Here is a 13,949-nt window from a genome sequence, read left to right on the forward strand (position 1 = left end):
GTTATTACATAACACATCCTCTTTACTTACTTATTTATTGTTTGTCCATTTGTGTTAGCTCAATGACAGTTTTATCTATTTTTCTCACTGTTGTATCTCTAGCATCTTAGTTATACATACTCAGTAAATATTTGAGTGTGTGAATTTCAGGATTGGTTTGTTTTCAATGTGATATCTGTGTTAACACTGTAAAGATTCTTGTATTTAGTGCTTTTGATAACTGTATACAGGAAACTTTTTTTTTAACTTTTAGAGCAATTGACATAGATCAACTTGTATCAACTGGAAAAAAGATAAATGCAATTTTATAATTTGTGATGTGATAGTAGAACCTCCTTTTGCCTATGGTAAATTGTAAACACACACACGCACGCACACTCATACTTATTCAGTAGATATTTGATTATCTATTATAAGCTAAGCATGGTGCTAAGAACTGGTGCCTTCCCTTAAGTTTGTAGTTTGGTGGAAAGATACATAGTAGTCTCCTTTGCTGGTTCCTTCTCATCTCCACTAAAAATGGTTGGAAGGCTTTAAGGCTCAGTCTTCAAATCTCCTTTCTTTCCTATCCATATTTAATCTCCTTGTGATCTTGTATAGTCTTGTGGTTTTATAATTATTATGTACTTGCTGATAATTCTCAAGTTTTACTCCAGCCAGGACTTTTCTGTCCTCTTGACATTTGCACTTTGATGTGTAATAGGCATCTCAGATTTAATATGCCCAGGAAAAACTCTTGATATCCCTCTTCTAATAAGAGGCTCCTCCTTCTGGAAGTGGCATCTCTGTTCACCCAGCTGTTCAGGCTGAAACTCTAAGAGGTCTTCCTTAACCCCTTTCCTCTCTTTTTTCAACGTTTTTTTTTTTTTTTTTTTTTTTTTAAATTTATTTTTGGGACAGAGAGAGACAGAGCATGAACGGGGGAGGGGCAGAGAGAGAGGGAGACACAGAATCGGAAACAGGCTCCAGGCTCCGAGCCATCAGCCCAGAGCCTGACGCGGGGCTTGAACTCACGGACCGCGAGATCGTGACCTGGCTGAAGTCGGATGCTTAACCGACTGCGCCACCCAGGCGCCCCAACCCCTTTCCTCTCTTATACCCACATCCAAAATATAAAAAATCCTGTTGGCTCAATCTTCAAAATACATGCCCAGTTGACCACTTCTCTGCATGCCAGGTTTGCTCCCCTGGTCTAGATTATCTCTAATCAAGATCACTACAGTAGTGACCTTGCTTCTCTCTACTTTCTTGCTTCCACCCTTTTCCCTCTGAAGTGATTCTTCTAAAACAAAAGTTAAATCATGCCATTCTTCTGCTTAGATCTTTCAGTAGCTTCCCATGTCACTCAGGAAAAACTCCAGACTTTCCATGGCCTACAAAACCCTATTTAATCTGCTTCCTCACCTCTACCTCATCTCTTACCATTTCCTCCCTCTTCCCACTTTGCTTATTGTTTTAGAGCCATACTTGCATCCTTGCTATTTCTTCAGTGTGCAAACTGTCCTTTCTAGGGCCTTGGCATATTTTATTCTTTCTGCCTATCCATCTCTTTCCCCAGATATCTATCTGCATGACTCATTCCCTCATTGACGTCATGCGGGTATCTGTTCAGATATCTTAATAGAGGGGCACCTGGGTGGCTCAGTTGGTTTAGCGTCCAACTTTGGCTCAGGTCATGATTTCATGGTTGGTGAGTTTGGGCCCTGTATCAGGCTCTGTACTGAGAGTGCAAAGCCTGCTTCAGATCCTCTGTCTCCCTCTCTCTCTGTCCCTCTCTCTTTGCCCCCTCCCACTTGTGCTTGCTGTCTTTCTCAAAAATAAACATTAAAAAAACCAATGTCTTAATAGAAAGGCCTTCCTTGATCCCTATATAAAGTAACATTGCTCTCCTCTCTCTCTTTATCTTTTGGGCCTGGCATTCCCTAAATCTCTTACCCTACTTTGTTTTCTTCTATGGCAATAAATATTATATACTTACTTAAGAGTTTATGATGTTTGTCTCCCCTGTTTAGATTGTACAATAGTTCCGTGTGGGCAGAGACCTACTTTTATTCTTTGTTCTATTTCCTGCATTTAAAAAAGTGCCTGGCATGTTGTAGGTAAATTTTATTTGTTGAATGAAGTGCAACAAGTGCAATACAATATGATCATTGTAGTTGAAATACATATAAGATGCAATAGGAAATAGAGGAAAGAGTGACATGACTAGGTAGGAATTGAGGGAAGAATTTACAAACAGAGGTACCTTTAAGCAGAGCTTTTTGGAGGAAAAAAAAAAACAGGTATGAGCATTCCATATAATGAAAATAGCATTGCAGATAAAGGCATGAGAGAACACTGTGTGTTCAAGGAACCGAAAGTAGAGTACTGTTGGAGCATAACAGTAAGTAGATGAGGCCAAACATGTAGTAGACAGTGGTATACCATTAAGGGTCTTTATGCCAAAGGAATTTTAGATTTTTATCCTGCAAGAAGGGCAGTGGTAGGTAGTGTGGAATCATTGAAGACTTTTGAGAAAGGGGAATGCTTTGTATATTAAAAAGGCAACTGTGTGAAGGATGGAGATCTAAGCTAAACTCAGCATTTTATTTAACATATATATGATGTTGCAAGATATGTGTGATGCAGAGAGACCATGACTATCACATGAATGGGCAACAGGCTATTTCATTTTATGGTTGGACAAAACCACTGATGTGTATTGTGAAGGTTCATTTCTTGGCATACTTGCAGTACATCTGTGAGGGAGAAGAAATGCCCACTGGAGGATTAGACTATCAGTTATGAATTCAACAAGAAATGATGTTACAGAAGAAAAGATGTTGTGCTTGAAGGCCAGCTTTCTTTCTTAATAGAGGAACAGTTGTTTTGTCAATAATGTACTTCTTGGGGTGCCAGGATGGCTGTTAGTTAAGCGTCGGACTCTTGATTTCAGCTTGGGTCATGATTTCATGGTCGTGGTATGGAGCCCTGTGTTGGGCCGTGCGCTGACAGTTCAGAGCCTACTTGAGATTCTCTCTCTCTTTCTCTCTCTGCCCGTTCCCCACTCTTGTGTGTGCTCTCTCTCTCTCTCTCTCTCTCTCTCTCTGTCTCTCAAAATAAACATTAAAAAAAAAATACACTTCCTGATCTTGATTCATTGTTGAAGGAAATGGTGATCATTGTACATGTAACCAGATCTGTACTGTTTGCTGTAGGGCCAATACAGCTATCTTTGTGTGACAAATGTGCCTTTGCATATTGCAGCATCCTGCATCCTGGCATGCATAGCACTTTTAAAATGAGGGATAACCTAAAAACATTTCTTTTTTCATTCAGATGCAAGTAAAACGCATCTCCATTTTTTCAGTTGTCTTGCTCAAGTGTCATATGTTAGTAATATATTGAATGTCTTGAATACTTTAATCTTACTTCTTTAGGGTCAAGATCCGATGTGTAAATTTAAGGATGAGCTGGAGGTACCCAAAATGGTCTACATGGTTTCAGTATTGAGAATTTGGCACTCCCAAATTGATGAACATGGTACTGTATTATTGAGCATATTTAAAAAATGACATCCAAATACTGCAGTAGGAAATGAAGAAATTTTTGAAAGGCAGTTACAGAAATAAGAGAATTAAGATCCATTTGCCTCCACAATAGCCAAATTTGGAAAGAGCCCAAATGTCCATTGACTGATGGATGGGTAAAGAAGGTGTGTGTGTGTGTGTGTGTGTGTGTGTGTGTGTGTGTGTGTAATATACAATGGAATATTACATAGTAATCAGAAAGAATGAAATCTTGCCATTTGCAACAGTGTAGATGGAACTAGAGTATATTATGCTAAGGGAAATGGGTCAGTCAGAGAAAGACAAAAAACATATGATTTCATATGTGGTATTTAAGAAACAAAACAGATGAATATAGGGGAACGGAAGGAAAAATAAGATAAAAACAGTGAGGGAGGCAAACCATAAGAGACTCTTAAATACAAAGAACAAACTGAGGGTTGCTGGAGGGGTGTTGGGTGGGGGGATACGCTAAAGGGGTGATGGGCATTAGGGAGGGCACTTGTCATGAGCATTGGGTGTTGTTTGTAAGTGATGAATCACTGAATTCTACTCCTGAAGTCATTATTACATTATATGTTAACCAACTTGGATTTAAATTAATACAAAACAAAGCAAAATTTAACTTATTAAAAAAAAAAAAAAAGATCCGTTTGTCTACATTTCCCAAGTTGAAGCATTCACTTTTTGAGTGTGCTATGGTACTCAATTCACTATCTAATGGAACAATGAAAGTAGTTTTTGGTGAGGTATTGCTTTATAATTTTCGAGTCCATGTGTGATCCAGGTAGCACATGTAGCTGAAAAATTTACCATACTCTGATGACCAGTAATGTGAGATGGGATTTTCTAATTTGTTAGAAATACAGGGCAAGAAAACAAACCAGTCAGAATTAAGTTACAGAATCAACTCCAGCTAGTTTAAGCAGAAAGAGATTTAATGAAGATTATTTATTTATTTATTTATTTAGAGAGTGTGCAAGTCGGGGAGGGGCAGAGAGAGAGGGAAAGAATCCTAAGCAGGCTCCACACTGTTTGTGCAGAGCCCAACGAGGGACTCGAACTCACAAACTGTGAGATATAACCTGGTTTGAAGTTGGGCACTTAATGGCCTGAGCTACCCTTATTTTAAGTGGTTTATGGAATTGTTGGAAGTTCTGACTGAAGAAACAGACTCTATGTTGAACTTTCACGAATGAAATTCTAAAGTCACATTGCAGCTAGGCTACCAAGGAAGTTACTACCTCTTATAGGGTCAGAAAGGTACCTACAGAATTAGGAAGCTGTAACTTTTAGCTGCTTGTCTGAGAACCTTACCACTTCTGCTGTGGTTAGGAACCTGCCACTATTAGGAAAGAGCCTTCACCAAGCAGCCATCTTCATTAGTAAGCTGTTGTCACTGCAGCTGGCTCCAGAGCCAAGCCACACTGGCCACAACCTGTATGACAGAATGGATGCCTTGTGCCCTTCTTGATACCTGTGAAACCTGTGACTGGATACAAGGACTTCAGGAAACGCTGCTGCACAAAACTTGGACATGTCCGTGACCGTACTTCATAGTAGCAGCCTAAATATAACCTACCTTCTCTTTTGCTCTCCAGATTTCTAGCGAGTGCAACTGATAGGTGGAATTTAAATCATATCCACAACCCTAACTGTAAGAAAGCTTGGGGAATGTACTTTCTAGCTTTCTAGTATCTGCAGTACAGGAAGTCCTATACCAAAGGATGTTGAAATGGGTGATGACCACTGATCCACCATATCTACCACAGATATAAACCCTGATTCTCCTTAAGGCTAGCCATTATCAAATGGGCTATATAGATAAATTGAGAAAGATTACAAATAATACCATCAAATAATCTTGAGAAACATTAAGTATTTGTTTTTCAGTATATTTTTATTATTTTATAATGACATTAAAAAAATACCTAAAATTGGGGCGCCTGGGTGGCGCAGTCGGTTAAGCGTCCGACTTCAGCCAGGTCACGATCTCGCTGTCCTTGAGTTCGAGCCCCGCGTCAGGCTCTGGGCTGATGGCTCGGAGCCTGGAGCCTGTTTCCGATTCTGTGTCTCCCTCTCTCTCTGCCCCTCCCCCGTTCATGCTCTGTCTCTCTCTCTCTCTCTCTGTCCCAAAAATAAATTAAAAACGTTGAAAAAAAAATTAAAAAAAAAAAACAAACCTAAAATTTGTGCTCCACCTATGGATTCAGTGGTCTGTGGATGCCAAAAGTTTCTTCATATTGAAAATGTTGATAGTGGATGGAAAGTCTCAAAGAGGGCGTAACAAAACTGTTGGAATGAGTTATCTAAACTGAGGGAAGTTTGACGTTACCAAATGCTGAAGCATGGTCAGATAAGTTGGAAACTAACAAGCAATCATTTGATTTGGTGGCACTTAATATTACTGTCCTTGAGGGTTCTTTTTTTTTTTAAAAAGATTTTTTTTAAATGTTTATTTATTTTTGAGACAGAGAGAGACAGAGCATGAATGGGGGAGGGTCAGAGAGAGAGGGAGACACAGAATCGGAAGCAGGCTCCAGGCTCCAAGCTGTCAGCACAGAGCCCGACGCGGGGCTCAAACTCACGGACTGTGAGATCATGACCTGAGCTGAAGTTGGACGCTTAACCGACTGAGCCACCCAGGCACCCCTAGGGTTCTAATAAAGAAATAGGATCAGAAGGCAATTGCAGGTTCAAGCTGTGAGTAGGATGGAAAGGATTGGAGTAGAGGTTATAGGATAAGTTTTCAAAGAGCAATAGTTGTGTTTCCCTCCTTCTGTCCTTCCTCTCTCTTTCTCCCTACCTCCCTTCGTTCTTACTTATATACCATAATTAGAACATAGGGGAGGTCCTATACAAATATCACACACAAGACAAGTACAGTCTTTCAAAGTTCCTCACTTTTGTCTCTGTGTAGCTTGATATAAAGTGTGTACCATTAAAATAATTTTTCTGCTTAGAGATAACCATGGGTAGAATATTTTTATTCTCAAACTGTTAGTTACTTTACTTTTGATTATTTTTTTATAGAGTAGCAGTTAATTATTTTGATTTTTTTTTTTTTTTGAGTGTCAATATAGTTTGGAATTAAAGTCTTGATAGCTGAATCTATCAACATATTTGTATGATTGATTAATGAGCTGGGCATTGATCAGAAGAATTCACCTTCAGTGTAGTTTATTTGACTATAAGTTAGTGACAGATATTCCACAAATACAGATTATGATAACCGCTTTTACAGGAAGCAACGTTGAGTGTGTTTCATATATTACATAGACCTTAAGCTTTTACTTATTCTTAGTAAATATCTGATACCATTCATTGGATTCTGTACACAAAGTAATCGCTATTATCTCCCCCTTGAAAAGGCAGGTAGTGGAATAGATGTACATTCACAAAATAGTTCTCAAACTGCACTTATGTGAATGAAACGGGAACATATTCAAGAGCAGTGATTCAGTGTTCCAAATTCCCTCATTAGATATAGGTCATATTTATTATGACTTAATTCTAAAAGTTGTTTACATTCCAGGCCCTTTGGTGACCTACTTGGATTTGGGGTTTAAAAAGAAAATACCTTCTGGATTTACAGAGAGAGGAGACATCAAAGAAGAAAAGACTTAAAGGAGAAGAGGCGCGCCTGGGTGGCTTGGTTGGTTGAGTGTCTGACTTAGGCTCAGGTCATAATCTCGCTGTTGCCAAGTTTGAGCCCCGTGTCGTCAGCACAGAACCTGGAGACTGTTTCAGATTCTGTGTCTCCTTCTGTCTCTCTACCCCTGCCCTGCTTGCGCTCTGTCTCTGTCTCTGTCTCTCAAAAATAAATAAAAAAATAAAAATAAAAAATTTAAAAAAGGAGAAGAAGGTTGAGAGTAATCAACCTGCTTCAATCAGAATTGGTAGGCAGTGTTGTGGAATGAGAGGGAATGGGGTAGAGAGAGCTCGGCAAGATGGATTGAGATTGGATAAGAGAGAAGCGACATCTAGCTTCAGGAAGAGACTGGATGGATACAAATAAAAACATATAATTTTTTCCTGTTAGGAAACTGGTTTATTTGTAAAGGCCAACCCATATTAGGCAATTTTGGAATCATTTAAAAGATTCCTGATTCTGAGTTGAGATGAATATATTTACTCTAAGTAGTAACTTAATTTCTTTTAAGCTCTCAATGACAAGCTTTTTTTTAAATATGAAATTTATTGTCAAATTGGTTTCTATACAACACCCAGTGCTCATCCCAACAGGTGCCCTCCTCATTGCCCATCACCCACCTTCCCCTCCCTCCCACCCCCATCAACCCTCAGTTTATTCTCAGTTTTTAAGAGTCTCTTACCATTTGCCTCCTTCCCTCTCTGTAACATTTTCCCCCCTCCCGCTCCCCCATGGTCTTGTGTTAAGTTTGTCAGGATCCACGTAAGAGTGAAAACGCTTCTCTGTATGACTTATTTCACTTGGCATAACACTCTCCAGTTCCATCCACGTTGCTACAAAAGGCCATATTTCATTCTTTCTCATTGCCAAGTAGTATTCCATTGTGTATATAAACCACAACTTCTTTTTCCATTCATCATTTGATGGACATTTAGGCTCTTTCCATAATTTGGCAATTGTTGAGAGTGCTGCTATAAACACTGGGGTACGAGTGCCCCTGTGCATCAGTACTTCTGTATCCCTTGGGTAAATTCCTAGCAGTGCTATTGCTGGGTCATAGGGTAGGTCTATTTTTAATTTTTTGAGGAACCTCCACACTGTTTTCCAGAGCGGCCGCACCAGTTTGCCTTCCCACCAACAGTGCAAGAGGGTTCCTGTTTCTCCACATCCTCGCCAGCGTCTATAGTCTCCTGATTTGTTCATTTTAGCCACTCTGACTGGCATGAGGTGGTATCTGAGTGTGGTTTTCATTTGTATTTCCCTGATGAGGAGCGACGTTGAGCATCTTTTCATGTGCCTGTTGGCCATCTGGATGTCTTTTTTGGAGAAGTGTCTATTCATGTCTTTTGCCCATTTATTCACTGGATTATTTGTTTTTCGGGTGTGGAGTTTGGTGAGCTCTTTATAGATTTTGGATACTAGCCCTTTGTCCGCTATGTCCTATCTTTTCCCATTCTGTCAGTTGCCTTTTAGTTTTGTTGGCTCAATGACAAGTGTAATGAGTATCTTACTGGTGCGTTTTCATTGATTTTCTCATTGTAATAAAAAAATTATTTATTGAATTTTTCATAGGTGCTTCTTAAGTTTCTGATAGACTATGCTAAAATATATTGGTCTAAGTGGCGTTTAGTTTTAAAGTGATAAGCAGAAAGAGACTTGAGTTTATCTAGCCCAAATTTCCATCAGGAAGGCTGTGCTTTAGTGATTTGTGTGAAGCCATTTAGATACATAGTAGCAGGGGTAAAACAGGAGCATTGATTTCATAATTCTTACGGCAGTGCTGTTTCCCTTAAGCCAACTACCTTGTTTTCTGAATTTAGTACACTGGTGTCTGATTTCAGTGCACACTTTTGTGTGTGCTTTTGGACCATGAGTATCTCAAAAGAACTTCAAAATTAGACTCCCTGGCTTCCTTAGTGTTCCTTCAACAAGTATTTCTCAAATATCTACTGTATGACAGTCACTATTTTAGATTTTGGGGATCAACAAGTTCTCAGGCCTCAAGAATGAGAGAACCAGAAAATAAACATGTAAAAATTAGTAGTTTCAGATAGTTATAAATGCTTTCAAGAAAACAGAAGTAGGCTATGGTAGCAGGGTTATCTACTGGAGACAGAATAGTTGGGGAAGGTTTCTCTGAGGAGAATTTAAGCTGAAACCTGAAGGAAAAGCAGAGCCAGCCATGGGACGCTGTAGAGTTAGAGCATTCCAGGCAGAGGCCCTCCATGTGACCAAGTTTGGCATGGTTGGTGAATGAAAAAAGGGTGAACACTGAAGAGAGCGGGAAGAAAAGAGGTCAGAGAGGAGAGAATGGTAGGGCTGTGTGGATCATGAGAATGGGAATTTAGAAGTCAGATTGTATTCTAAGTGAAATGGAATGGTATTGGAGCAGGGGAGTGACCAACCTGAAGAATATGTTCAGATGATCACACTGGTGGAAAGTGGATTGTAGGGGAATACCAGCGAAGGCAAGGAGAAGTGGTTGGATCTGAGATGTGTTTTGGAGGTTTGCTGGATTTACTGATGGGTTGGATGTGGGGGAGGTTTGGGGAGGATGGTGAGAAAAAGAGAGTAAGATGGTGGTAGACTGGGGGAAGAGCATGTTTTAGGGGAGGAAGTCAGATGGTTTGTCGGGGACTTGTTAAATCCGAGATGCCTACTGGATATCCAAGGAGGCAGTTGGATATTCACATCCAGTGTTGAGGAGGAGAGATCAGAGCTAGGAAGCAATTGCATTAACACCATACTTGAAGGGGTTTGCACAGGCAAAGAAGAGAAGGTGGTCCAGATCTGAGTCCTGAAGCATTGCAACATTTAGAGGTGAGGAGGGAAAGAAGTCAACAGAGGGCCAGGGATGTAGGAGGAAAGCCAGAAATAATTGTGTTGGAGAAGCCAAGAAAAGGACATTTTAAGGAGGGATGTTAGTGTTCACTATTATTAAATAGTGCCACCAGATCAGGTATGATGAGGGCAGAGAAATGACCACTGGATTTGGCAACATGGAAACCATTGATAACCCTAGCTAGAACAGTTGCTGTGTGTCATCATGGAGTTAGAAGCTGGCTGACTGGGGAGAGGGTTGAAGAATGGATGGAAAGTGAGAAATTAGAAACAGTGACTAGAGATGATTGCTTTTGAGAAGATTTGGTATGAAAGAGAGTCTAGAAATGGAGTGATACCACAAGAAAGGATGTGGAATCACAACAGATTTTTTTTTCTTTTTGTGCTCTTTTAAAATTGGGAAATACTAAAGCTTGTTTTCGTTCTGATGGGAATGATCCACTAGAGAGGAGAATTGATGATACAGGAAAGAGGGATTAATTGTGGAGTCAAGTCTTTGAAGTGGCACTGGTGATTGGAATGGAGAGGACAAGTGGGGAGTTGCCCTTTTCCACGAGCAGGGACACCATGATGTAATATGACCTCACACTTCCCTTTACACCCAGCTCCTCTTTTCAGTCTCACTGGATACCTTTTTTTTTTTTTTTTCCAACGTTTATTAATTGTTGAGAGAGAGAGCATGTGTGCTTGAGCAGGGGACGGGCAGACAGGGGGAAACAGAGGATCCCAAGTGGGCTCCCTGCTGACAGCAGAGATCCTGATGTGGGACTCGAAGTCATGAACCGTGAGATCATGACCTGAGCCAAAGTCCAGTGCTTAACTGACTGAGCCGCTTAGGTGCCCCATCACTGGATGCCTTTAGCCCAAATTGATCAGCTTCTTTCTATAATCAGGAGTTTTTTTGTGCTACCTCTGGAATATTCTTTTGAATTGAATTCATCCTTTATAAGGCTTAGCATGAAGCAGCTGGTGGTATTTAACACCAATTTTAATTTTTGTGCCAACAGGTGAAGCAAAAAATTTATTGCCATATCTTGGACCCAACAAAATGAGAGATTGTTTCTGCACCATAAATTTGGACCAGGAAGAAGTTTATCGTACCCAAGTTGTTGAAAAATCTTTAAGGTTTGTAAAAAATTCATAAATTATCTTTCATATGATATATATTAATAAATAAATTTTATACTTTTTCCAGACTGTAATCATCAGAATACTTCATTTATCTGAAACTTTTCTTTTTTTTTAAAAAACAAATTTTTTTTTAACGTTTATTTATTTCTGAGACAGAGAGAGACAGAGCATGAATGGGGGAGGGGCAGAGAGAGAGGGAGACACAGAACCGGAAGCAGGCTCCAGGCTCTGAGCCATCAGCCCAGAGCCCGACGCGGGGCTCGAACTCACAGAACGTGAGATCGTGACCTGAGCTGAAGTCAGACGCTTAACAGACTGAGCCACCCAGGCGCCCCTGAAACTTTTCTTTTACATTCTGGATTTTTTATTTTTATTTTTATTATTAAAAATTTTTTAAATGTTTATTATTTATTTTTGAGAGAGAGAGAGAGGCAGAGACAGAGTGAAACAGGGCAGGGGCAGAGACAGAGGGAGACACAGAATCCAAAGCAGGCTCCAGGTTCTGAGTTGTTAGCACAGAGCTCAATGCAGGCCTTGAACTCATGAACCACGAGATCAAGACCTGAACCGAAGTTGGATGATTAGCTGACTGCGCCACCAGGCGCCCCTGGATTTGTTTTTAGAATTACGGAATCTCAGAGTTTGAGGGAGCTTTAATGTTTTTTGAGCTGGACTAATCAACTGCCTTACGGTTTGTTCCTTCTGACAATTATCGTTGACGAGAGGTCATCTGACATTTGCTTAATAATGTTTGTTCCAGTGACCAAGGAGTTCATTGCTTCTTAAGCAGACTATTTGTTCTTAGAACTATTCTGATCCTTAGGAAACTCTTACATTTAGTCAAATAATGTCTATCAAAAGGAGAACCTACTGTATGCCAAGAGCTGGCTGGGTGCTGTTTATTCCTATATTCATGAGAACAAGATAGATGCAGTGCTGGCTTTCATGTGGCTTTTCATTGCTTCAAAATATATCTTCCTTTTAATTGTTCCTAATCCTCCCTTGGATCTCTGGAAAACACCTTAATCTGTCTTTGACATGCCATCTTTCAAGTTTTTGAAAACAACTATCAATACACCTCAGTTTGTTCTCTAGGCTAAATTTTGCCTATTTATTTGAACTTTTCTCAGAGTACCTCATTATTTTATTTCTCTTGAGAATAAATTACTTCTGAGAGTTGCACAAGTCATTGTCAGGGAATGGATTCTTACGTAAATTTCTCATTTTTGTTAAGTGTAATAGCACTTTGAGAGTATCATAATAAATTCTAATTCATAAAATTAGAGTGTGCCACCTCTGCCCTGTAATAGCATTTGTGGGCATAATTCTAGCACAGAGCTGTGCTGACAAGACACAGTCTTGGACAGAGATAAGAGTCAAAATAAAGGCATGGGGAGTTGTTGGAATGAACGTGTGATGAATGAATTACTAAGTGTCATGACTCCTGTAAACTTTTTGGGGAATCTGGTTTTAAGAGTTTATTCACTTTGAGAGAGAGCATGAGCAAGAGAGGGATAGAGACAGAGGGAGAGAGAGAATTCCCAAGCAGGCTCTGCACTGTCAGAGCAGAGCCCAACAGCGGGGCTCGAACTCACCAACTGTGAGATCCTAAAACCAAGAGTCAGATGCTTAACTGACTGAGCCACCCCGGCACCCCTAGGGAATCTATTTTTTGGTGTTCTTTTTCGTAATCTATTTTCTTTAAACTTGCTCTTTTTTCTCTGAGGCTTTTCCCCTTTTATCTTTATTGTCAGTGGTTATAATTTTGAATGTCTCTAGTGTTCTTCATAGGAAAGGATTGTGTAAAGCTGAAAGTACTTCAGTAACCCCCCCAAAATTTAAAGTAATATACTTCATGTCTTTAGTCATAAATCATCTGTCCCTGTTGTATTAGAATTTTGTTATTTATATGTTATGCATGATGAAACCGAGTCACCAAAAGGCTGAATAATTTGTGTGTACAATATAGGAAGTTGGAAGCAAACTGGAGATTGGAACCTGAAACTGTTACAACTCTTAGTTTGTTACTCAATGTACACTGATTCCATATCGCACAAAAATCAGTGATATACAGAGCTAGTAATTGTCCATAAATTGAATACTTGTGGTAGTTTCAAATATGTAGCTTTGTAAATTAGTGACTAAAATTAGCTTACTTTTTTTTTTAACTCTTGCCTTTCTAGATATTTGTGTTGTGGAAAGATGATGAAACCAATTATTTTTATCCATCTTAAATTATTTTTCTAGATGCATAGCAACTTGGAAGGTATTTTAAGACTAACAGTGGTTACCTTAGTTATTTCACATGTTAGATTAGGTGCTTCTTGGATTCTAGGTGCCCCCTAGCATTTTCCTTGTGGAATAAGGTGAAAGAATCTGTAATATAAAGCTTTGCCCCCCTGGCTTTCATGTCAGTGTTTTTTCCCCTTATTTTGATAAGTCAGTAGATACCATTTAGATCTTATGGGTTCTGAATAGTACAGTTTTTATAGGCAGCCTGGATACAGGTTTTCATAATGGGTAAGGAAGAGTCCTATATCAAATCTATAGCTCCCACATTTCTACCTCAAATCCTTTTGAAGAGCGAATGATATAAACAAACTGAGAAATAGCAATACTGCTTGTGCCTAGTGCTTTTCTTTCCCATCCCAGGAATTTCCTTAAGAGTCATATGCATGATCATACATCACTGATAGCAATAGAGTGTTGTTTTAAAAACTGTGTAAGTCTAGTCATTGCTGCTTACCAATCTCATTGAAAAGTTTTCTTCAGATAGA

At 39.5% G+C, this 13,949-nt stretch overlaps 1 protein-coding gene across 2 annotated transcripts in view; it reads left to right on the forward strand.

Moving 5' to 3' along the window:
- The window catches only part of RASA2 (RAS p21 protein activator 2), a 123,848-nt gene that overhangs the window by 16,747 nt on the left and 93,152 nt on the right, over nucleotides 1–13,949 (forward strand). For both annotated transcript variants that reach the window (XM_058730068.1, XM_058730069.1), the window contains exon 2: nucleotides 11,049–11,166. In XM_058730068.1, the coding sequence (XP_058586051.1) occupies nucleotides 11,049–11,166 (118 nt within the window). The remainder of the gene's footprint in view (nucleotides 1–11,048; nucleotides 11,167–13,949) is intronic.

This window comes from Neofelis nebulosa, chromosome 5 (genome assembly GCF_028018385.1).
Source record: "Neofelis nebulosa isolate mNeoNeb1 chromosome 5, mNeoNeb1.pri, whole genome shotgun sequence".
Lineage (NCBI taxonomy): Eukaryota > Metazoa > Chordata > Mammalia > Carnivora > Felidae > Neofelis > Neofelis nebulosa.